The 22,704-nt window shown below is 61.9% G+C and overlaps 1 protein-coding gene across 5 annotated transcripts in view; it reads right to left on the reverse strand.

The window, feature by feature from the left end:
• Mpped1 (metallophosphoesterase domain containing 1) overlaps nucleotides 1–22,704 on the reverse strand; it is a 70,594-nt gene that overhangs the window by 202 nt on the left and 47,688 nt on the right. For all 5 annotated transcript variants that reach the window (XM_078052596.1, XM_078052593.1, XM_078052595.1 and 2 more), the window contains 3 exons: nucleotides 5,761–5,876; nucleotides 3,509–3,622; nucleotides 1–2,169 (listed from right to left, as the gene is read on the reverse strand). The exon at nucleotides 1–2,169 is cut by the window's left edge and continues 202 nt beyond it. In XM_078052596.1, the coding sequence (XP_077908722.1) occupies nucleotides 2,051–2,169; nucleotides 3,509–3,622; nucleotides 5,761–5,876 (349 nt within the window). In that variant the 3' untranslated portion in view covers nucleotides 1–2,050. The remainder of the gene's footprint in view (nucleotides 2,170–3,508; nucleotides 3,623–5,760; nucleotides 5,877–22,704) is intronic.

A 22,704-nucleotide genomic window follows, 5' to 3' on the forward strand; every position in this document is an offset into this window, starting at 1 on the left:
GAAAACATTTTTTTTTTAAGTTTATAGTCCTTGGTCCGCATAGAAACTGAGTAGAGATGACATGGAAAGGGCCTTGTGTTTTCTCTACCCTGCACGCGCCATGCATCTGAGGCACCCGCGAGACCTTGTAAACATCCCTGGCTACCAGCAGCCGCTGAGGCCACATGGAGTCCTGCACAGGCACAGCCACCACAGGCACAGCCACCGGCCAACCCAACGCGGTGCAGCTGCCAGGCCCGGAACACAGCCCCCACCCTGCCTGCAGCCTCCCAGGACGCTGGGATGCTAGGCTCAGAGATGAGAATTCCCCAAAGTTCAAGGGTCCCCCAGTGGAAAAGTAATCAGAGCTGGTTTGAACGGGACCCTCAAAAACAAAAGAGAGCCTTGGGCCAGGCGCTGCTCCAAAGGGGAGAGGACTTTGGGTGGTGGTGAAGTGAGGGCTGTGGAGCCAGAGAGCCTGGTTCAGATCCTACCTCTGCCCCTTTGTGCTGTGTGCCTTCAGGCAAGTTACCTTGCCTCTCTGGCCTCAATTGCCTCATCTCTAAACTGGGAGCCACAAGACAAACCTCGCAGGACCATCTGAGGATGAAACGACCTGACATCTGCAAAAATGGCACGTGGGGGCCTGGCTCTCAGACGGAGAGCAGCGTGGGGAGCGAGGCCCTCCCCTCAGGCCCACAACATAAAGGGGAGCAAAACCCCAGTAGAGAAGCTGGGTGCAGTGGCCGGGACCCCAGCCACCCAGGAGGCTGCAGCAGGAGATTGCAAGTTCAAGGCCAGTTGGGAAACTCTGCTAGATCCTGTCTCAAAATAAAAACCAAACAACTGGGGACGGAGCCCAGGGCGGAGCCCCCTGGGTCCCGTCCTCAGCACTGGGGAAAAACCAGTCATCAGGACAGATAATTCCATTGTCATGTGATGTGAAGATCAAAATGAACGTAAAAAACCCCCAAGATGGACAAAACATCAACAAGTCAAATAGAGCCCCTGCCGGACCCTGCTCCCCTCCCCAGACCCGGGGTTCCCCTCCCTCAGCATCAGGCCATCCCCACACCCCGTCCCAAGTCAAAGAAAGGCAGCTGTCTAGTGACGCTGTGGAGCCCAGGGCCTGCTGTCCACGGCGCTGTCCCCCCGCAGTGGGCGGCTGGAACTGGTCAAGGAGGGTCTGAACTGGGCTCCCCCGCCGCAGGCCAGCACACAGAACCCGATGCTGCAGACTGGCCCTCAGCACGCCACGCCTGCGGCACAGCAGTGAGACCCCGGACGCTGGACGCTGCCTTTAGCCGGACGGCGCCTGAGTGTGCCCACGGGGCCGTGGAGCCGCAGCCGGCCCGCAGACTCTCCTGCTGCTGTGTTCTGGAGAGCAGCGCGGTCCCCACGGGACCCTCCACCAGGTTCTGGGCACCCACCAACCCCAAAATCCAGGCTCTGAGCAAATGCCCGGGACACTCGGGCTGCAGTAGTTCAAGTCACCAAAAAAAAAAAAAGCCCCCAGGAAGAGAAGGGGAGAAGCAAGGCCACCGCGGCCTCGCCAGGTGTGCTCCCAATTCCTGAGATGTCCCTGAGCACTCCCGAGCCTGGCCACCAGTGGTCTCTGCCCAGCCCGGCAGGAGAAGAAGGGCCATCTGCGCCCAGATTACAGGACCTCCGGCCCGGCCGGCCCCGGGGCCCACAGCCCCCAGACTCTCGGGCACAGGGACACTTTGTGCAAGCCCTTCCAGAACCTTCCAAGAGCAGCGGCTTCCCAGACCTGGGAGGAGGGCGTCCAGCTGGGCGGGGAGGGCGAGCTGGTCATTTCCCAAGCAAGATGGGGAGTGAGCCTGCGGGTCCCCGGCTGGTCCCTGGAGCACAGGGAGGAACGGGCAGAGGGGAGGGGGCCGGCACCGGGCCCCAGCTGCAGGAGGCGGAGGTGACAGCGAAGTGATTTCCTCTATTCCAGGCCTCGGGTCCCCAGGGCCAGGTGGCTGGTCTGGGCTGCTCTGGTGCAAGGGCGCGTGGCTGGGGACCCGAGCTGGGCCGGGCGTGCGCTGGAGCCGGGCGGCGGGGGCAGTCAGGAGTTCCGGGGCGTGGGTAGGTCGATGACGATGGGCGGGTTCACAGGCTGGTAGTTCACAGTGCACACGGACGCGTTCACGTAGGTGGTCGTCCCATCCGCCATGACACCGTACCCTGGAGGGGGAGCACAGCCATCAGGCCCGTCCCCAGGTGCCCCCAGCACCAGGCCACCGTCGCACGGTCCCTTCCCTACCAGCACTACCACGTCCTCACCACCATCGTCATGGCCTTTGCCACTGTCCCCATCAACACCACCATCTTTACATCAAGGTCCTCGCCGTCCCCACCTCTGCGTCACCACCGTGGCCACCCTCACTTCCCGGTGTCACGACACCCTCTGGGCCATCTCCTCTCCCCCACCTCGGCCTGAAGCGCCCCTCATCTGAGCTCAGATGACCACCAGGCCACAGGGACGCCGGCCTCCTCGTCAGGCCGCCTGTTCCTGGGACCCCCCTTGGGCCCGCGGTTGTGTGGAGTGCGCTTGGGGTCCCAGGCAACCCGCGGTCTGGCGGCCCTGCAGTCTGGTCACCCCACTGCACAGGAGCCCCCCTTCCCGGGGTTCTGGGACTCTGCCTCGGGTGGGTGGCTGTCACCTAAGTGCGCCTTAAGGCCAGGTGTGGTGGGACCCCTCCTCCTGAGAAGTCCCCAGAGACCCTCGGCTCAGCCTGAGGCCGTTTGCTCTGAGCTGGAAAACGACCTGACGTGTCCCGGTCCAGCAGGTCCCCTGCTGGGAAGTGCCTCTGGGGAAGCCACATCGACCCCACCACACAGCAGCCACCGTGGTTCCTGCAGGGGGGCCGGGAGCCTGGCCCAGGCAGGACAGGTGTCAGAAGAGCCGAGGGGGGGCTGAACTCAGGAGGACGCCCGAGGGCTGAGGACAGCGGACCAGTCAGGCACGAGTGGCCAGGACTGGAGGTGAAGTCACCCTCCCGCTCCCCACAGTGTGAAGTGGACGTCCCCACAACCCCAGGAATGTGGCTCCAGCGTCCCAGGACAGGGGCCAGAATGCCACGTCCCTGGCGGCGCTGGGAATCCGGGGCCGTCCCCGCCCCAGAGCCCCTCAGGCAGGCAGCCTGTCCTCGGTCCACATTCATCAAGCACCGACTACGCGCCAGGCCCTGGGGATGGAGTGACAAGACAGGGCCACCACCTATAGGACGTCATAGCCCAGACGTCCCCGTCTCGGGAAAGCCCCGGCCTTCTCCCAAAGGCTTCCTGGACCAGTCTTGGGGCTCAGAGGACGGCACCCCGAGTCCTGGCAGAGCTCGCCCTCAGCCCCCCACTGTCAACATCACAGGGGTAGCCAGTGGCAGCCAAGGTGTGGACAAGGTTGACCCGGGCACAGTGGCCACTGGCTCCTGCCCTTCAGGCTGAAGAAGTCAGGGAAGGTGGGTGCCCGGGCTGAAGGGGGGAGGCAGCCCCCTGCAGGACCGGTGGGGCCCCGCCCACTGACCTTCATGGATGTGGCCGAAGACGTGCAGCCGCGGCTGGACGCGCCTCTGCACGGTGTTGAGCAGCTCCACGCAGCCCACCCGCTGCATCTTCTTGGGGACCCAGTCCAGGAAGCCTGCGCAGGGAGACACGGCCGTGACGGCTCTGGGAGACGTGGCCTGGACTCCGGCCTGGGGGCCCCCCACCCGCTTCAGCCCAGGGACAGGGACCGCCACACGCTGCCCCGCAAGGCCACGGCCATCCTCCCAGCAGTAGCCTCCTCGCGGGCACCTGGGCGCGGTGCTCAGCCAAGGCCAGTACCCCAGAGCCTCCCTGCTCAAGTGGCCTCAGGGAGGCGTCTGCCCAGGGCAGAGGGCGGCAGGCGGGGCCTCCGCAGCGCCAGGGCGTGAGGCTCCCACTGCAGAAACTTCCCGAGCAAAACAGCACAGAACCGTGACCATGAACTTGCTCAGCCACCGCAGCAGCAGCTCACGTGGCCGCGCCCGTGTCTGCTGGCTGCCAGCCTCCCGGAGCCGCCCAGATGGCGGCTGCTTATTATCCTCACACGGCTACACAAACCAAGAATAACGGATTACTCCAAGCGACAATCGGGTTCCTCTCGCCCCTCTGTTTGGGTGGGCAAATGGCCCCTTCTGCAACTGCCAGCCAGGGACGGGGCGCTTCCTCCTGGAGTCAGGCGCTGACTTAGAGATGAAGCAGGCAGAGACCCAGGAGGAGGATGGGAAGGCGGAGAAGAGTCAGGAAATGGGTGGAAAGTAGACCCTGGGTGACCACCAGGCTCTGCAGCCTACTGGCTGTGTGGTCTTGGACAAGCAAATTAACCTCTCTGTGCCTCTGTTTCATACTGTGCTGGGCACCAGGATCCCACCTGCCTGCAGCGGGGCCCATCTCACCCCCCTCCCCCGTGTGTGCCAGGAGGGGTCTCCAGCTCCCCGGGCCCCTGGCATTTACAGCCGGGACGGGGTGGGGTATTTCTCCTGGGAGGCCTGGCACACAGCTTCTGGCATGTGGTGGGGGTGGGTCGCCCAGAGGGCAGGAGGGCAAGAGAGCCTGGAGGGGGAAAGGAAGGGGCAGGAAGGGGGAGGGGAGGGAGGGACGGAGGGAGGGTCCAAGGCCCTTGACAGAGAGCCTCCGTGACAGAGGACGCTGGATGTGGAAAGAACTGGCCCCGGGGTCGGGACCCTGGTCACAAGCCCTCAAGCTCCTACCCCCCCAGTCCTGGGCCTCTCCTTCCTTAGAAGGTGGGCTCACCGTCTACGGGAGGGTGGCGCCCGGGTGCTGGCGGGCAGTGGCAGCAGGTGTGGGTGGGCACTCAGGCTGTGCTGGCCTTCCACCCAGGACGTCCTCCCCGCCAGTCCACCTCCCTCCCCAGACCAGACCCAGCTCTGGCTTCCTCCTCCGGAGCCTCTACCCACAGCCCAGGAGCCCCGCCTGCCCTGGCAGCCCTGTGAGATGTAGCACGCCCCCCCCCCACAGAGGCCGCCCGGGGCATGGGCGTGATGGCAGGTTCACAGAGGCGACTGTGGGAGCAGGAGGCTGGTCTGAACCAGCGTGTTGGGAGTTTGAACTCCGTTCTAAGGACTGAGGAGGCACAGAAGGTCACGGAGGGATGATGATCCCAAGGGCTCTCCCCACTGACAGGAGGGGAGTACACGAGAGGGCCAAGGGTCAGGCCCGGGGCCAGTGAGGCATGGTGGGCACGGAGAGGGAGGGAGGGGAGGGCCAGGGTGGTGGGGGGTCGTGAGTGGAAGGGGCGACACAGATGGACAGGATGTGGGTCCCAGATGGGAAGCCGGGGGCCCAGGAAGTGGTTAGCAGGTGAGAGGCAGCCTCAGCTGGACAAGGTGGTGGCCAGGGCGGAGAGGAGAGTCCCTGGGAGGTGGAATCCACAGCTCTGGGGACACGGGATGGTGGCAGTGAGGGAGCCGTGGCCCGGTTTGTGACGGGGCAGGGGCCTGGATGGGGCGGGCCACGCAGGTCCTGGCAATTCTGTTCTGAGGACTTGGGTCTGGAGGGCCAGGGGCTGAGCGCCCATTGTCCAGCACGAAACAGGCAGACGGGGGCTCAGGCTCCCGTGTGTGGCAAGGTCCAGGCTCAGGAGGTAAGGGGGCCCTGGGGCTATGCCCCAGCAAATGAGACTCCGAAGAGCCCATCTCCAGGTGACTCGGTTCCCCCAGGCCCCGCCCCAAAGCCCCACCCAACCCCAGCGGGTGAGCTGGAGCTGGCCGCCAGTGTGGGGCCTGCAGATCTTACCCAGTGGCGGTCCATGCGTGATCAGGATGTCAACACCTTCAGGAATGAGGTTCCATTTCTCCAGCAGGGCTTGGCCTCGTGGGAGGTTAAAGCCCCAGCCGTAAAACCAGGGCTGCCTGGAGGAGAAGAGTGGGCAGGTCAGGAGGGTGGTCGCAGGGAAGGGGGCAGGCCACAGGGCAAGAGGCGATGCCAGCGGACGCTGCTCCTTCCCTGCTTCCTCAGCGCCCCCGCCCACAGCCACGGGGCTGCAGCTCATTGCCAGCTCCAGAGTGGGGCCACAGGGACCCAGCTGTTCACGTCCCCCTGACCTGTCCCCAGCCCAGACCTAGACCCGTCAACGTAAGTCATCTCAGTTGGCTCAGTGGTGAGCAGTGGCTCAGACTCTTGGAGGGAGTCCCAGACATTTCCTTCAATGATGAGAAAAGCAGATACTGACATCCCTCTGTATCAACCAGTGGCCTTCTAGACTTGGCACTGTCAGCAGATATCAAGCCACTACTTCATCCTGACCACCATCAGCACCACCACCACCACCACCACCACCACAATCATCACCATCATCACCACCACCACCACCAACAACAACCATCAGCATCATTACCACCATTACCACTACTATCACCACCATCAGCACCACCACCACCACAATCATCACCATCACCACCACCACCACCACAATCATCACCATCATCACCACCACCACCACCACCACCACCACCATCCCCAACCATCAACACCATTACCACCATTACCACTACAATCATCACCACCACCACCACCACCACCACAATCATCACCATCATCACCACCACCACCACAATCATCACCATCATCACCACCACCACCACCACCACCACCACAATCATCACCATCACCACCACCACCACCACCACCACCATCACCAACCATCAGCATCATTACCACCATTACCACTACTATCACCACCATCAGCACCACCACCACCACAATCATCACCATCACCACCACTACCACCACAATCATCACCATCATCACCACCATCACCAACCATCAGCATCATTACCACCATTACCACTACTATCACCACCATCACCACCACCACCACCACAATCATCACCATCACCACCACCACCACCACAATCATCACCATCACCAACCATCAGCACCATTACCACCATTACCACTACTATCACCACCATCACCACCGTCACCACCATCACCACCACAATCATCACCATCACCACCATCACCACCACCATCACCACCACCACCACCACTACCACCACCACCATCACCATCACTACCACAATCATCACCACCACCACCATCACCACCACCCTACCACCATCACCACCACCACCACCATCACCACCACCACCACCATCACCAACCATCAGCACCACTACCACCATTACCACTACTATCACCACCATCACCACCACCATCACCAACCATCAGCACCATTACCACCATTACCACCACCACTACCACTACTATCACCACCATCACCACCATTACCACCATCACCATCACCACCACCACCGCCAACACCATCTCCAACACCAACAGCAACAGTAACCGCCGACACCATCCCTATCACACCACCACTGCTGTGGTCTAAAGGTTTGTGTCACATGTTGAATCCCCAGGTGATGGCATTAGGGGTGGGGCTTGGCAGGTGACCAGGGCATGAGAGAGGAAACTACATGATGGGCTTAGTGCGCCTACAGAAGAACAGGTGAGGGCGTGAGCAGCCATCATCTGGGCCAGAGAGGGCCCTTGGCAGACACGGAATCGTGCAGCACCTTGGTCTTGGACTTTCAGACTCTGCCGCTCATGAGCTACCTAGACTATGGAATCCTATTACACAAGCAGGAAGAGACTGAGACCGCCATCTCCCCATCACCGCCACCCCTGTTGTGGGCCAACTTATGTCCCCTCGGTGGTGCTACGAGGACCGCGAACAGGACCTGATTGTCTGCATACACAATCCAGTTAAAAGGAGGCCCTGTTGGACTAGAATGGGCTCTGAATCCAGTGACCGGCGTCCTGAAGAGAGGGCCATGTGGAAACAGACACGCAGAGGAGCGCCAGCGACAGTGGAGGAGAGAGACTGTAGTGGACACGGGTCAGGAAGGCCAAGGTGGCCACGGCCACGGGGGGCTGGGAGGCCAGGGGAGGTTGTCCCTCGGAGCCTCCAGGAGGAACGGCCCCCGCTGGTGCCCTCGGACCTCTGGCTCCAGACAGGTGGTGACCACCTGCACACCAGCACGGAACCCCGCCCCCTGGCCCCAGGACCGCCAGCCGGCAGCAGGTGGGCCACGTGGGTCAGTGAAGGCTTGCTCAGCCCACCAGCTCTGCCAGGGAGGCCACCTGTCCCAGGAACTCAGGAATCCAGGGTTCACGTACTCCCATGTCACCAAGAGGAGCCTGAGGCCCAGGAGAGCCGTGCTGCGGGGTCAGGCCCTGGGGTTCAGAGCCACAGCAGGGGTGGGTCCAGCCTTGCCTTCACAGGCCCTTGTGTGCCCAGAGCTGCCACCTAAATCCCTCCCATGGCTCAGGCGTCATCCTGTGGGGTGGCTGACACCCCAGTCTCTTACGCCAACAGCTCTATCCTATTGGCGGCCACTGGGTACACCGCTGGGAACTCTGGGGTTCCGTGGAACACCCCTGAGAACGTGGCCCTCCCTCAGCAGGCTCCAGGCTGGAGGACAGGCTCAGGGGGTGGGGGAGGCACCCAGAGGATCAGACCCAGGCCTGGTGCTCCCTGCCCCAGCACTGGGGCCTGCAGTGCCATCTCCTGGGCCCGAGGGTCCGGAGGAAGGTGGCTGACCACGTGGTTACTCAGAGGCCTGGGAGGGAGGTCAGTGAATGCTGAATAAAGGGTGGAGAGAGGACTGGACCAAGCAGCACCCTGTCACAGGCTGTTGTAGGACCTTCCCTGTGGCCCGTGACTGCCACCAGCTCTTCAGAGCTGAATCCAGCCCCCACCTTCCACAGCCCCCAAGGACCCTCCAGGGAGGACACTCGGTAAAACAGATAGAACACACTGGCCACCAGCCTCCCAGACACTACCCCCCTAGGCTCCTGGCCTCTGGGAGGAGCTGTGACTCCCACCTCATCCCCCACCAGGCATGACAGGCTGCAGGGAGCCCTGGGCACAGGTGAGGCCAGAAAGAGCCTGGCTCCCAGTCCCACTCCAGGCCTGAGAGGGGAAGATGGTGCCCAGGACCCACGAGGCTGTCTGTGCCCCGGCCCTGGGATCCCCATCCACAGGCAGAGCCCACCAGCTGAGGGGAGGGGCAGCTGGGGCTGGGGGATGGCCACTGGGGGTCAGCACAGGGGGAGGAGCCTCTCAGACACGCCCACCTAGGCCTGCCCTGTCCACCTGCAGAAACTCCTCAGCTTCTCAGACTCTCCCCAGAGAAGACCACAACACACACACACACACACACACACACACACACGCACGCACACACGCACGCACACACACGCGCACACACGCGCACACACACGCACACACACGCACACACACGCACACATGCGCGTGCACACACGCACACACACACGCACGCACACACATGTACGCGCACACACACACACGCACACGCCCATGATTTTATGCACAACTTTAAGTCAGAGAGGCCTGGGTGATGATGGTCCACCTCTTATCCACTGTGTGATTTTGGGCAAGGCGGGGAGAGTTAGGTTGAACCACATCTGTACAATCCCGACTGAATACCCAGGAGCTCTAGATCCCAATTCCCTCATCTATAAATGAGGATTAAGTCAGTTAATCCATGAAACATGTTAAAATAATGTCTGGGTCACAGTCAGCACTCGTCACACTGCAGCTGCCTCACCATCTCATCCCCCCACCATCCCATCATCATTGCCACCACCACCACCACCACCATCATGACCATCACCACCACCACCACCATTATCACCACCATCACCACCTTCATCATCACCACCATCACCACCACTACCACCATGACCACAGTCACCACCACGATCATCACCATCACCATCATCACCATCACCACCACCATAACTATCACTATCACCATCACCACCACAATCATCACCATCACCATCACCACCACCATTACTATCACCACCGTCACCACAACAATCATCATCATCACCATCATCACCATCACCATCATTATCACTACCATTACCACCTTCATCATCACCACCATCACCACGACTACCACCATGACCACGGTCACCACCACAATCATCACCATCACCACTTCTGTCACTATCACCATCACCACCACCATCATCACCACCCATCATCATCATCTCTACCACCCCATCATAATTGCCATCAACATCAAAACCATCACCATCATCATCACCACCATTACCATCATCACCCCCATTGTCATCATCATCATCACCACCATCACCACCACAATCATCACCATCACCATCATCACCAGTATCATCCCCACCCATCATCATCACCTCCACCATACCATCATCATTACCATCATCACCACCATCATCATGACCATCTCCATCACCAAGGTCATCACCACCATAACACCACCATCACTGTCACCATTACCATCATCGCCATCACGACCATCACCACCACTACCACCATAAGCACCATCACCACACATCATCATCACCTCCACCATCCCTTCATCATTGCCATCACCACCATCATCATTGCCATCACCATCATCATCATGACTATCACCACCATCACCACCACCACCACCACCATCACCACCACCACCACCACCACCACCACCATCACCACCACCACCACCATCACCACCACCATCACCACCACCATCACCACCACCACCACCACCATCACCACCACCACCACCACCATCACCACCACCATCACCACCACCACCACCACCATCACCACCACCATCACCACCACCACCACCACCATCACCACCACCACCACCACCACCACCACCACCATCACCACCACCACCATCACCATCACATTCATCACCATTGTTGACATGGACTCCTCCTAGACTCACCCATGAAACATACATGACAAAGTTCCGGCCTAGGCAATGTGTTTTAAACTGCATTTTGATGGGTGGCAACAGCATTTTTAAAAAAGAAACAGGAAAAGCAAAGGAATGAGTAGAGAGAGCAGGAAAGGGATATTTTAAACATATTTCTACTTAGTAGAAGCATTTCCGCGCCCGAGTCACGGTGTGGCCCTTCCTCCTGCGGTCCTGGTCTGCAGTCCTGGCCGGCACAGCCCTGTCCCTGGCTCCAGGCGGCTTCAGCTCTGACCGCCAGGCTGGGTTTCCGAAGGCTCCCGCCAGCTCCGAGCCCGAGGCTGAGCGAGGGCCCTGGGGCAGCTGCTGCAGGAGGCCTCGGGAGCCCCAGCCCCGCCAGCCAACGGGAGAAGGAGCAGTGGATTTCTGGCACTGGCTTTCAAACACAGGCTCCATTCTTCAAAAATCTAATCAAATATTTACAAGGCAGGACGAGGCCTCCTCAGTGTGGAGAGAAGCAGCTGTTAGTTCTCCGGAGCCACCACAGGGGGTGAGTTTTTGATAGCGACACTCAGAAACACATCAGAGACCCCCATGGACCCCCACAGCTGCCCCTGGGGAGCCTCTGCCGGTCCGGCTTTCCCTCGCCCAGCACTAAGGGGCCTCCTCTGGGTGGCAGGTCCTGCCGGGTCCCGGGAAACACCTGACCTGGAATCCCGGGACGCGGAACTCCGCTACCCGAGGGTGCCCCGTGATGGCACAGCAGCCCAGGACAGGAGGGCGGGAACCAGGTCTCCACGGGGCCAAAGGTCCTCGTCCCCCCCCCGCCCCCCGCCTCCTTTCCCATCCCATCTCAGCCCCCTCTGTGGGCCACGAGGACTTCCCAATCACACAGGCAAGCTGACTGTCCCCCAGGACCTGGCCGGGGTCCGTGGGCACTAATACCACAGGGTTAGGTCCTTGGCCCCTCTGACCCTAAAGCTGGAGCTGGACACCCTGGTTCCGCCCAGCGCTGGCCTCCTGACCCCTCCTGGCCCGTCTCCTCCCATGTCGTGGGACAAGGAGGCGTGGTCTTCAGACATTGTCCCCAGGGACAGGGCGGTCCCTCTTGCTCACTGCTGGGCCCACTGCCTGCCTGGGAGGGAGGGCCTTACTGCGGCCCATGGACACACACCTGAGCCCCCGGAGCTCGCCCACCAGAGAGGTGACATTGCAACTTTCATTAGAATTTGGGGACCAGAGAGGCAGGTCGTCGGGGACATTTCCGAGGACGTTTCTGAGCTGGCCTCAGGCAGGGGCCTTTCTTGAGCGCAGGCAGGAGTCGCGGGGCCTGAGCAACTCTCTGGGGCAACCTTATCCCCTTATCCACTGAGGCCCAGGCAGCCCTCGGGCCTGGACCACAAGGAACTGCCCAGTGTCCACGGACTCGGGCTCCGCCAGGCCAGGTCCCGCCCAGCAGGCGTCGGCCAGGCAGGCCCCTCCTCAGCCCTGGAGGCCTGGCTCTGGAAGGAGGCACTGTGACCCGCGGCCTCACCTCCGGCCGGGTGCCTGATGTTTCAGACCAGGACAGGGCAGAGGGGACAAGTGGGGCTTGTCACCTGAGCTGCGGGATGCAGCCGCCCTCACCGCCCATGTCCCGGGCTCTGAGGCCCATGGACGCATGAGCCGTGAGCTGCAGCGTCCCCAGGAGCCACACCACAACCTGGTGCCTGGGCCCCACCCCACCGCCCTCGGGCCAGGAGCCGGGGTCTGCCCCCTCTGCCCCCTCCAGGAGGGCGGTGAATCCGAATTCGGGCTGAGCCAGGGGAGGTGGCTTCCTGTCCTGAATTTCTGTCTCTCGGTTCTAAAGTAACCATTGGAATAATTTTCTTACAGAATGATAGTTGCCATGGCAACCAGAGCAAATTTCCCTTTTCTGAAACAGATGTCTCATTTAGTTGAAAATTAGAATGTGAACAAACCCATGGGAAAAATTAATTCAAACTTTAACAGAGCGCTGAATACAATGTAATCTCCCGGAGGTTAACCCCTTAACAGCTTCTTTGTGCGCCCGTGGTCACCCCCGGATCTAGCCTAATTAAGCCCGCTTAGCCAATATAAATGACCTGGCGCCACCATTACAGGCTCCCCCAAGCACGCAGCCAGGCTCCCATGCAGGGGAGGGGGCAGTGCTTGGCTGCAGCAGAGCAGAGCAGGGCTCCTGCCCAGGTTTCCCGCCTCCCGGGCAGGGTGCACAGCCCGGGGCAGGGGTGGGCCCAGGGGTCAGTGAGCAGGGCACACCTGGCCTAGGCCACTAGGGTCCAGGCCAGGGAGGCCTGGGGTGTCCCTAAGTGGGGCTGAGCCCAGCAGTAGGTCCAGGCCAGCATGCAACGGCTGAGAGGAGAGGGCAGGGGCCATGCTGGGCGGCCACTGAGGGCCAGCACACAGGCCCTGTTCTCACAGCCTGCTCAGGCAGGCGGCTGCCATCACCGCCCCCACTTCACAGAAGCCGGGGTGTGGAGGGGCTTCCAAGTGGGGCACGGGAGATTCCACACTCTCTGCCGCTGCCCAGAAGCAGACCTCGCCCTCCTCCCCAAACCCCTTCACCAGCCACCGCTGCAAGTAGCTGCTCAGCTAACCCTCAGGACACAACTGTGGGGAGAGAAGGAAACCTGTAGCACAGAGAAGTCAAACAGTGTGTCTGAGGACGCCCAGGAAATAAGAGGGGCTGGGACCAGGGTTCCAGGCTCTGCAGCCTGTGCCCAGGATGGCTGAGGTGATGGGGGACCGGGGCACAGCTCCCGCCCTTCAATGGTGACTGCTCTGCTGAGCAGCTCCTGAATGCCCCCTGGGGGCCCCTCTGGCCCCGGCTGGACAGGGAGGACGCAGCCGGCATCTCTCCCATGACCTCCCTCCACTCCAAAGCCCTCCATGGCTCCCCAGTGCTGCCAGGACAAACCCAGACCTCACAGCCTGGCCCACAGGGGCCTTAAGGCTGCCCCAGCCCCCTTGCACGATCCTCCCAGGTTCCCTGCCCGTCCACCACCCCAGGCCTCCACAGCCACCTCCTGTTTCCCGAGCAGCCTGGCCTGTCCCACCTCCAGGCTCCCCAGCGATCTGAAAAGCTCTTCCTAGCCCTTCTTCATCAACCACCGGCCATTATTCACCAAGGCCCAGCTCAGAGGTCCCCCCTTCCAGGTGGGTTTCAGGGAGCGTTTGCTCCTGGCGCACATGCAGGAAGGAAGGAAAGGGGTGAACGAGAGGTAGGGGCAGGCGGGGGGAAACACACATCAGCCCCTCCCCATCCTGGTGGGAGCCCCACCCGAGGGCCCCCACAGTCGATCCCCAAGACCACGTCAGCAAGAATGACCACGCAGACTCCTGGGTACCTGTTCTGTCTTGCCCTCCCGTGGCCCTGCCCACGTGGGCTGGGGGCCCATTTTACAGAGGAGGCCACAGAGGCAAACCTAGACCCCAGACACTCACACCCCTCTGCTGCGCCCAGACCCCTGGGAAACTCAGCTCTCCAAGGGCCCAGGCGGCCCATTCTGCAGGACAGGGGCCTGGGGGACACTGAAGCAGGAACCTGCTGCCCACCTGGGCAGCCGTCACGCGGGCCCCCTGAGGATAGAAGAGCAAAGGCCCCGTGGGGTGGAACTGCCAGGCCAGGCCTTTCCTTCTCCTCTTGACCCTCGGGAGTCTCCTTCCTCCAGGGGAGGCCACTGCCTGGCTGGGACGGTGATGCCGCCCAGCTCTGGGGCTGGTGCAGCCTCCCTGGGCGCTCAGAAATGCCCAGGCCCCTTCCCCAGGCAGAGCCCTCTGCAACCCGGTCCTGCACCTGTCTGCCGGTCCCAGCTGGCACCACCCTCAAAGAAGCCAGGCTTTCCGGGGCCACTGCCAGGGAGCTGGCCATGTCACGGTCCATTACTAGCGTCTCAGGGGAGGACCACCCTGGCCCTGGCCCTAAGTCCCTCCTCAGAGCCGCCTGCATCTCAGGGTGCTCCACCCCACTCTAAAGCTGAGGACTCAAGGCTCAGAAAGGCCCAGGACCCGCCTGAGTGCCCCAGGCAAGCTCACGCCTACACCAAATGGGGACATGAGGACTTCGCAGCCTCCTGGGGACACCTCATGTCCCGGCTCCACTGCCACCCGCCCAGCTCTGGAGAGAGGAGTTGGCTTCACCTCCTCTTGCTGCACCCCTGGGCTGTGCTGAGGCCAGGGGCTGCAGGAGGTGGGGACAGGGACTCCAGCTCCTCCTGCCCCATGGCCCCAGGCTGCTAAGAAGGGTCAGGGCTCCATGGTGCTGCTTCGTGACCCCGAAGCCTGTCAATCACACACTTGCTGGGGCACATCCCACGGTGGGCAACAGCAGCCAGGTGAGTGGCACCCAGGAACGTCCTTTGTCATTCCTAACTAATCCCCCTCCCACGTACAGAGCCATCCATCTTTTGTTTCCTGGACTCCGCAGCCGGGAGAAGCAGATGATTCGTTTCGAACATTAATCTCACGTGCAGAAGAGATGCTGTGGGCAGAGGGGCCGTCTGGGAAGAGGAGGAACAGCAGCGCCAAGTCAGCGTCACCCACAGGTGCAAGGAAGGCCAGGACAGGAAGGGCACAAGAGAAGCTCTGTGCATGTGTGTGTGTGTGTGTGTGTGTGTGTGTGTGTGTGTGTGCGAGACACACGTGTGCAGGGGCAGGACCGAGCCCAGGCAGGGCTCCCAGTCAGTGCAGGATGGCCACAGGCAAGCAGCCGCTGGCTGCTCAAGACGGGAGGGAAGGGGGACACCCCTAAAGTCACAGCGACACCCAGACCCATGGCTCCATGTCCCTCCCTGTCGCACTTCTCACCCCTTACACAGGAGGGACAGAGGCCCGGGAGGAACGCGTCACACCAGGGCAGGGATCCCGGAGCCCGAGCCCAGTCCTTCCTATGCTCTGCAGTCCAGCAGGGCCAGCGGTGGGCCTGGCGGGGCAGGGGAGGCCAGGGCAGCCCGGGCTGTGGGCCTGCCAGTCCACCTGCACCCAGCTGCACTCCTGCGGGGAGACCCCGGGGCGGAGATCCAGGCTGGGGGGCAGCTCCCGGGAGGCCAGCTGGATCAGCTCCTGAGTGATGTGGACGGCGCAGCCCCAGCTGAAACCACCCGGAAACGAGGCACACCACGGATCCCTGTGGGGACCACAGCCTCGGGTCCAGAAGGGGTGGCCAGGTTGGCCCACGGCAAGTGGCCCTGCAACCTCTTCCATCAGGCTGCACCCCAGAGGGCTTCAAGGCAAGCGTGGGTCAGAAAGAGCCATGACCAGGCAGGGCAGGACCCTCTGCCACACAGAGCAAGACCCAGGTCCCGCTCCTGCAGGGGCCCCCCACCAGGACCCTCACCAGGACCCCCACCAGGCACCCCCCACCAGGACCCCCTAGGATCCCACCAGGGACCCCCCCAGAGCCCCCAACCAGGAACCCCACCAGGGACCCCCCTACCAGGACCCCCCACCAGGACCCCCACAGGACTGTGTGCACCAGGACCCTCACCAGGACCCCCACCAGGTGCCCCCCACCAGGACCCCCACCAGGACCCCCACCAGGACCCCCACAGGATCCCCACCAGGACCCCCACAGGACTGTGTGCTCCAGGACCCCCACCAGATGTCCCCCACCAGGACCCCCACCAGGACCCCCACCAGGACTGTGTGCACCAGGACCCCCACCAGATGTCCCCCACCAGGACCCCCACCAGGACCCCCACCAGGACTGTGTGCACCAGGACCCCCCACCCGGACCCCCACCAGATATCCCCCACCAGGACCCCCACCAGGACCCCCACAGGACTGTGTGCACCAGGACCCCCACAGGACTGTGAGCTCCAGGAAGCCCTAGGCCAAGAAATTCACATGAAGTGGCCCCTGCAGAAGCACAGGGGCAGGGTGGCCGTCCACCCGGCTCACACCACAGGGCTTCTGGAAAAGGTGATGTCACGGGAGGCCTTGAAGCCAGGTGGACCATGGCCACAGGACAGGGCCAGGTGGGCAGAGCCGGCCTCTCTGGTCTCCTGTGAGCAGGTGGCCTTGGCCAGTGGCAGCCAGGGCAACAGGGGCTGCCAGGACCAGGTGGGGTCTAGCCAGCCTGGAGCCTGGTCACCTGCCGTCCCCACCAGGAAGCAACTGCATTCTGATGAGTGGCATGAGAGGCAAGGAGGGCCTGGGGCGGTGACCCGCCTCGTGTCCTTTTCACAAAGTGAGACAAGTGAGCCTCACACTGGGCAGCCCCAGGGCCGGCCTTTCCCGCCCACCAGCTTGGCCACCTGTAAACCACCCCCATCGCCCCCCCCCCACTTCTGGGGGTCCTGGGCAGCAGGATGGGAGCCCTGTGTGCCGCTGGCCAGCCTCCTCGAGGCCTAAGGACAGGGGACATCTCTGCTGTGTCCTCACACAGGTCTGGCCCTGCTGTTTGGGGAGACTGGTGCCCAAGGCTCTGGCTCCTGGGAGGTGCGGGAACCTGCTGGCTCCCGGGGTCCCACCCCATGGAGGCACCCGGCCTCCCAGCCGAGAAAGAGGCCCGGACCAGCTCCGTCCAGCCGGCAGCCACTTCTCAAAGTTTATGCCTCAGCAGGTTTGGATCCCTCCTTTCAAAACACCAGAAGTAATTAGACCAGATGGACTCGCTGCCTGCCAACCTACCCTCCCGCACTCCTCTTTTTTAAAATCAAGGCCGTTTTCAGTTAAATGAGAACAAAAATGCATCCAAAGTCCATAAATGACTACGGTGCAGACGGATTTTTTTAACACCGAGGGTTTTGTAACAGCTGAGCTCCTCCTCTCCTCCCGGTGGGTTCCGGCTCCCTTCCCCTGAGCGGCTCCCGGGGAAGGCCCGACATCCAGGCTGTGCCCAAGGGACCAGAAAGAGAACCACTGCCTGAGCCCTACAGAGCCGCGGTTCCGCGTGGTCCAACCAGGTGTGGAGACAGCCCAAGGCAGGCAGCAAGGGTCTGACCAAGGGGACGGGAAGGGACCGCGGACCTCGGCTGGGGTGGGGGAGGACAGGGCGTGGGAAGCCAGAGGCCGGCTTGAGAGAGGCCAGCACAGGAGGAGGAAGGACCCAATGGGCAAGGAGTTGGTGACGGGCCTGGGAGGAGGCCACAGAGGGTGTGGACACAGAAAAGCCAGGCCAGGCACTGACCCTCACAGAGGCCCCACAGCCGGGCCCCGTCCGCCCACCTGTTCGTTCATTCATCCACTTATTCATTCAACAAATGTTTATTGTGACAAGCCAGAGACTGTCCTGGGCACTCGGGTCAGGTCCAGAGAGATTCTATAAGGAAAAAAGAGGTTCAGGTGCCTGGCCTGGCGGGACCTCAGGGGTTCTAGGCGGGGACAGAGATGGAGAGAAATCACCTGTCTGTGACGGACATGTGGTCCTGAGCCGGATGGACTAGCGGGGTGGGAGAGCGGCCCACAGTGGACCCCGAGCATAGAGAAGGTGAGCGCAGAGCCGAGGACAGTTTCTCTACGTGGTGATGGTCCAGGTGGTGTCACATGGAGAAGCCCAGGATGGGACCACTACCTCACACTATCGACACCGTCACCCTGCCCAAGAGCGACAGGCAAAGCAACGAGGTTCTGGAGACAACCTAGAAACCCGTCCCCAGCTCAGGGGGGAGGTCTCAACCGGACACAGCGAGCCTCCACCAGAAGGGACACCGAGACGTCCACGGCCCACCGTCAAGACATCCGTTCACCTGACGCTGGGCAGGGGCAGGTGGCAGTGGAGGAAAGCCGTCCGCAGCATTCCTCCTGACCAAGGGCCCATGCTCACGCCAGAGGACACCAAGGACAGACAGCCCGGCGTCCCTGAAATGCACGAAAGACTCGCGAGCAGGAAGTCAGGTGGCCAGCAAACGCGACAGCTTCACCTCCCGGGCCACCAGGAGGAGCAAAGCAGCACAGGCCACCCTGGGAAGGAGCATCTAAAGCCCCCAGAGCCAGTGTTGGCCAGGATGTAAGGGACAGGTGTGCACACATCTGTGTGTGTGCATGTGTGTGCATCTGTGTGTGCATATGTGTGTGTGCATGTGTCTGTGTGAGTGTGCATGTGTGTGTGCATGTCTGCAGGTGTGCACACATCTGTGTGTGCATGTGTGGGTGTGCATATGTGTGCGTGCATGTGTCTGTGTGCGTGTGCATGTGTGTGTCTGTGTGCGTGTGCATGTGTGTGTGCATGTCTGCAGGTGTGCACACATCTGTGTGTGTGCATGTGTGTGTGCGTGGGTGTGTATGTCTGTATGTGTGTTTGCGTGTGTGTGCATGTGCGTGTGTTTGCATGTGTGTGCATGTGTGCATGTCTATATGTGTGTGTGCATGTTTGCATGTGTGTGTGTGCATGTGTGTGCGTGTGTATGTGTGTGAACAGCACACAGACACATCCAGGACTATGTACCTCTGTGTCCTTACAGACATGTAAGAATGTTCGTAGCGATGGATTTATAACAGCTCCAAACCAGTGGTGGTTGGACTGAGAGACGGAGAAAGAAATTGCAATTCACTCATTTAATGAAACCTAAATGGCAGTAGGAAAAGAACCAATTACAAAAGCACATCACAATGTGGAAGGATCTTAAAAATATAAGCCCCCCCCCAAAAAAAACCCCCACAGACACCAAGTATCTCAAACTGTATGGATTCAGTTTGACGAAGTTCAGGCGGATGAGGGCTGGCGGGAGTCTCTGTACCTAGACGGGGTTTTGCTGTGAACAAAACTGACCTAAAACACCAAATCTCATTCTTAAAAAACTGTAAAAGAAAACAGAAAACCAAAGTACGGCCGGCTCAGGACGGCCAGTGAGACAGCGGCCAGACACAGCGACATGAACCAAGACCAGATCACTTCTGAGTATGAGTCGTCCCGAGCATGTCACGTGACACTCATGGAACATGGCAGTCCTTTCGCCTCCCAGCAGTCCCTGCAGCCTGGGCTGGGTGACAGGGACTGGGCAAGGACCCGTGGTCAGCACCGAGCTCAGGCCTGGCTGTGTGAGGCTTGGCCAGCCTGAGGCTCCTGGCCATGGGCCCCTCCGTCCGCTGGACGGCTGCACCACACATGGTCGGGGCCTTGCACAGGCCACGCACACCGTGGCCACGTGGGCCGCGTGGCCCCAGCACGGGCCTGATGGGGAAGCAGGACCGCGGGTTGGCCTCGCCGTCGGCCAGGCCAGGCTCTTGGTGGCCACGCCCACCACGCTGCGCTGCGAGTTGGCCCGTCCTGGCTTGTTCTGGAGAGTCCTTGACACTGAGGCCAGCCCTGAAGGACCCTGCCCCCAGCCCAGAAACGAGGGCTGCAGCCGGAGGACCTGGTCACCCCCAGCCAGCCCTGCTGCACACCTGGGGACGGGCAGCTGGTTCCTCATCCAAGCCCTGTCAGCTCTCCTCTGGGCTCCTGCCTGGGGCGGACAACCTGCCTCCCAGGGCCACATGGAACACGTCCACCCCTGGCCTGCCGGCCTGGCCACAGGTCACATCTGCTCTGTTCATTCCCCCCGCCCCGCCCGGCCCCGCTGGCAAACCATGCCCGTGACGCTGGAGAGAACCTCTCCTGAGCTCCGTGAGAGCCGTGTGTCACAGGAGGGAAGAGGAGGGAAGGGCACACCTGACCCATGGAGATCAGCTCTGCCGCCTGCCGCCTCCCGCCAGCTGCCCTGTATCCGGGCAGCCCGCACCAGGGAGCTGAGTGCCCCCAGCCCAGACCTCCACAGGCAGCTGGAGAGGGGCACCCACCCGCCCACCCAGCACCAGGCAGAACCCGCAGCCGGCAGGACGCCTCCTCCAGAGAGAGCGGCTTCCGGCACCCGAGGGCCACCAGTGGGAGTCCCTCCCACTGAGCAGCCCAGGAGGACAGCGCCCACCACCACCTCACGGCCTCTCCCCCTTAGTGACCGCAAACCCGGCTCAGGGAGGCGACCCAGCTTGTCCAGGGTCCCTCCACAGCTCAGGGGCAGGACTGGGACTGGATTCCTGAGTTCCCAGTGCCACCCCAGCCCTGGGTACAGAAGGAAGGTCACCTAGAACCTACTGCACACTCCAGTAGCTGTGTGGCTCCTGGGAGAGGGCTCCTCTGTGTCACACACACACACACACACACACACACGCAGGCTCCCGTGGAGTTGAGGAGTAAGGTGGGCATCCTTCTCAGGTGGGCAGCGGGTCCTCAGGTCCTGGGAGTACCCAATACTCCGAGGGGACCCTGAAGCTCCAGCAGTGTGACGGGGGCGGGTGATGGCAGGACCCCAGCTCCGGGCTCTGGCTGCTCAGCCTCTCCTGCAGCCAGCCCACCTGCCCGCCCTGGAAACCCGGGCTCTTCCCTCTGCTGGCCACGCCCTCCCGGTCTCCTTAGGTTTCTGTCCCTTTAGCCTCTGACTTTCCCCAGCGGGAGGCCTCCCTGGCCAGCTCTCAGGGCCTCCTCCCAGGGCCTCCTCCTCATGGTTCTTACAGAACAAGGGAACTGGTTGCCAACTACCTCCCACGGGAGGGAACCCACAGGAGGTAGGTTTGCCTCCTCAGGCCCAGGACCCCCCCACCGTCCGCCCCCCAGGGTCCAGATGGGCACCTGGCCCTCAGTAGCCACTGGGCAAAGGAACCCACCAAGTTCATTCCCACCCCCAGGCCTCAGGTCTCTCAGGGGCAAGGCCTTCGTGCCTCCTCCACATGGCTGAGGCCCAGCACCCAGGAAGTGTTGGGAAAGGACACGGCACCCTCCAACCAGGGGCCTGGAGGTCCTCCCGGCCTCCCCACCTGCGGAAGCCCCCCGCCTCCCTGGCCCCAGTTCAAAAGCCACCTCCCGCAGGAAGCCCTCCTGGATCTCACCAGACCCTTCTCAGAGCAGGTTCAGGTCCCCAACACACTGCCTGGGACCAGGTCTCGTCCTTCCTGGGGCCTCTCTCCTGCTGGGCCTGGTGACGGGAAGGTGTGGAGGGACCGGGCCTCGCCTCCAACCCTCCAGGCACCAGGAACTCGAGTCTGTAAAGTCCTTGCTGGAAGCCACACAGGCCAGGAGCTCAGAGTGGCCGGACCACAGCGAGGTGGCCAGCCATGCCCGCCCCAGGCCCCAGCGGCCCCAGGAGCAGGATGTAGCCTGGAGGCAGAGGCCCAGGTCGCCCGAGGGCTGGTGGCTGGTTGTGGAAGGGCCCCTCTGGAGACAGAGCTCCCCTGGAGGATGTCGGTGACCCACCCCCACCACCCCCCGGCCCCCCATGGGTCTGGACAAGGCCACTTGGGAAGGACGATCCCTGCAACAAATAACCAGAATGGGGTCTCCATTCCTGCAGCAGGCACTGGGACAGGCACTAGGCCCAGACGGGCCCGCGTGACACCCTACAATCACCTCTGGGGAGGCCACTGCACTCCCATTTTTCAGAGAAAGAGCTAAGCACAGAGAGGTGAGGTGACTCACCCACGGTCCCACAGCCCATAAGAGGTGAGGCTGAGACTCGAACTCAGGCAGTTTGGTGCTGAAGCCACGTTCTGAATCTACGCGGAATCAACTTAGAAGACAAGCGGCTTTGTGGGTAGGGTGGGGTTGTAAACCCCAGGCCAAGAGATCCAGTCCTGACTCCTGCCAGGCCCGAGCCTCCTCTCACCCCCCGGGCCCCACCACACCCAGCCCTCCAGAGACCCTCCTGGAAGACCCCCCAGATCTTCCTGCCCAGCCAGACTGTCAGGGCCTGGGCTCCCCGTTTCTCCTTGTCCCTGGTGGTGAGAAGGTCACATCCCTGGGGGCCCATGAGGCCTTGTCTGGGACCCCACAGGCCACGGGAGGGCCTCCAGCCTCCAGCCCCAGAGGGGCACCATGTGGCATCAGCCAGGGCCGTCCAGGGCTGCCCAGGTCACTGTGTCCACAGCAGCTGTCCCACACACAAGGCCCATGAGCCCAGGTGACCCTCAGCCACCCTGCCTGGGAGCTCCAGGGAGCCTTCCTGGTGACACCACACTTGAAAACACGTGGTCTCTC

Source organism: Ictidomys tridecemlineatus, chromosome 6 (genome assembly GCF_052094955.1).
Source record: "Ictidomys tridecemlineatus isolate mIctTri1 chromosome 6, mIctTri1.hap1, whole genome shotgun sequence".
NCBI classification, from domain to species: Eukaryota; Metazoa; Chordata; class Mammalia; order Rodentia; family Sciuridae; genus Ictidomys; species Ictidomys tridecemlineatus.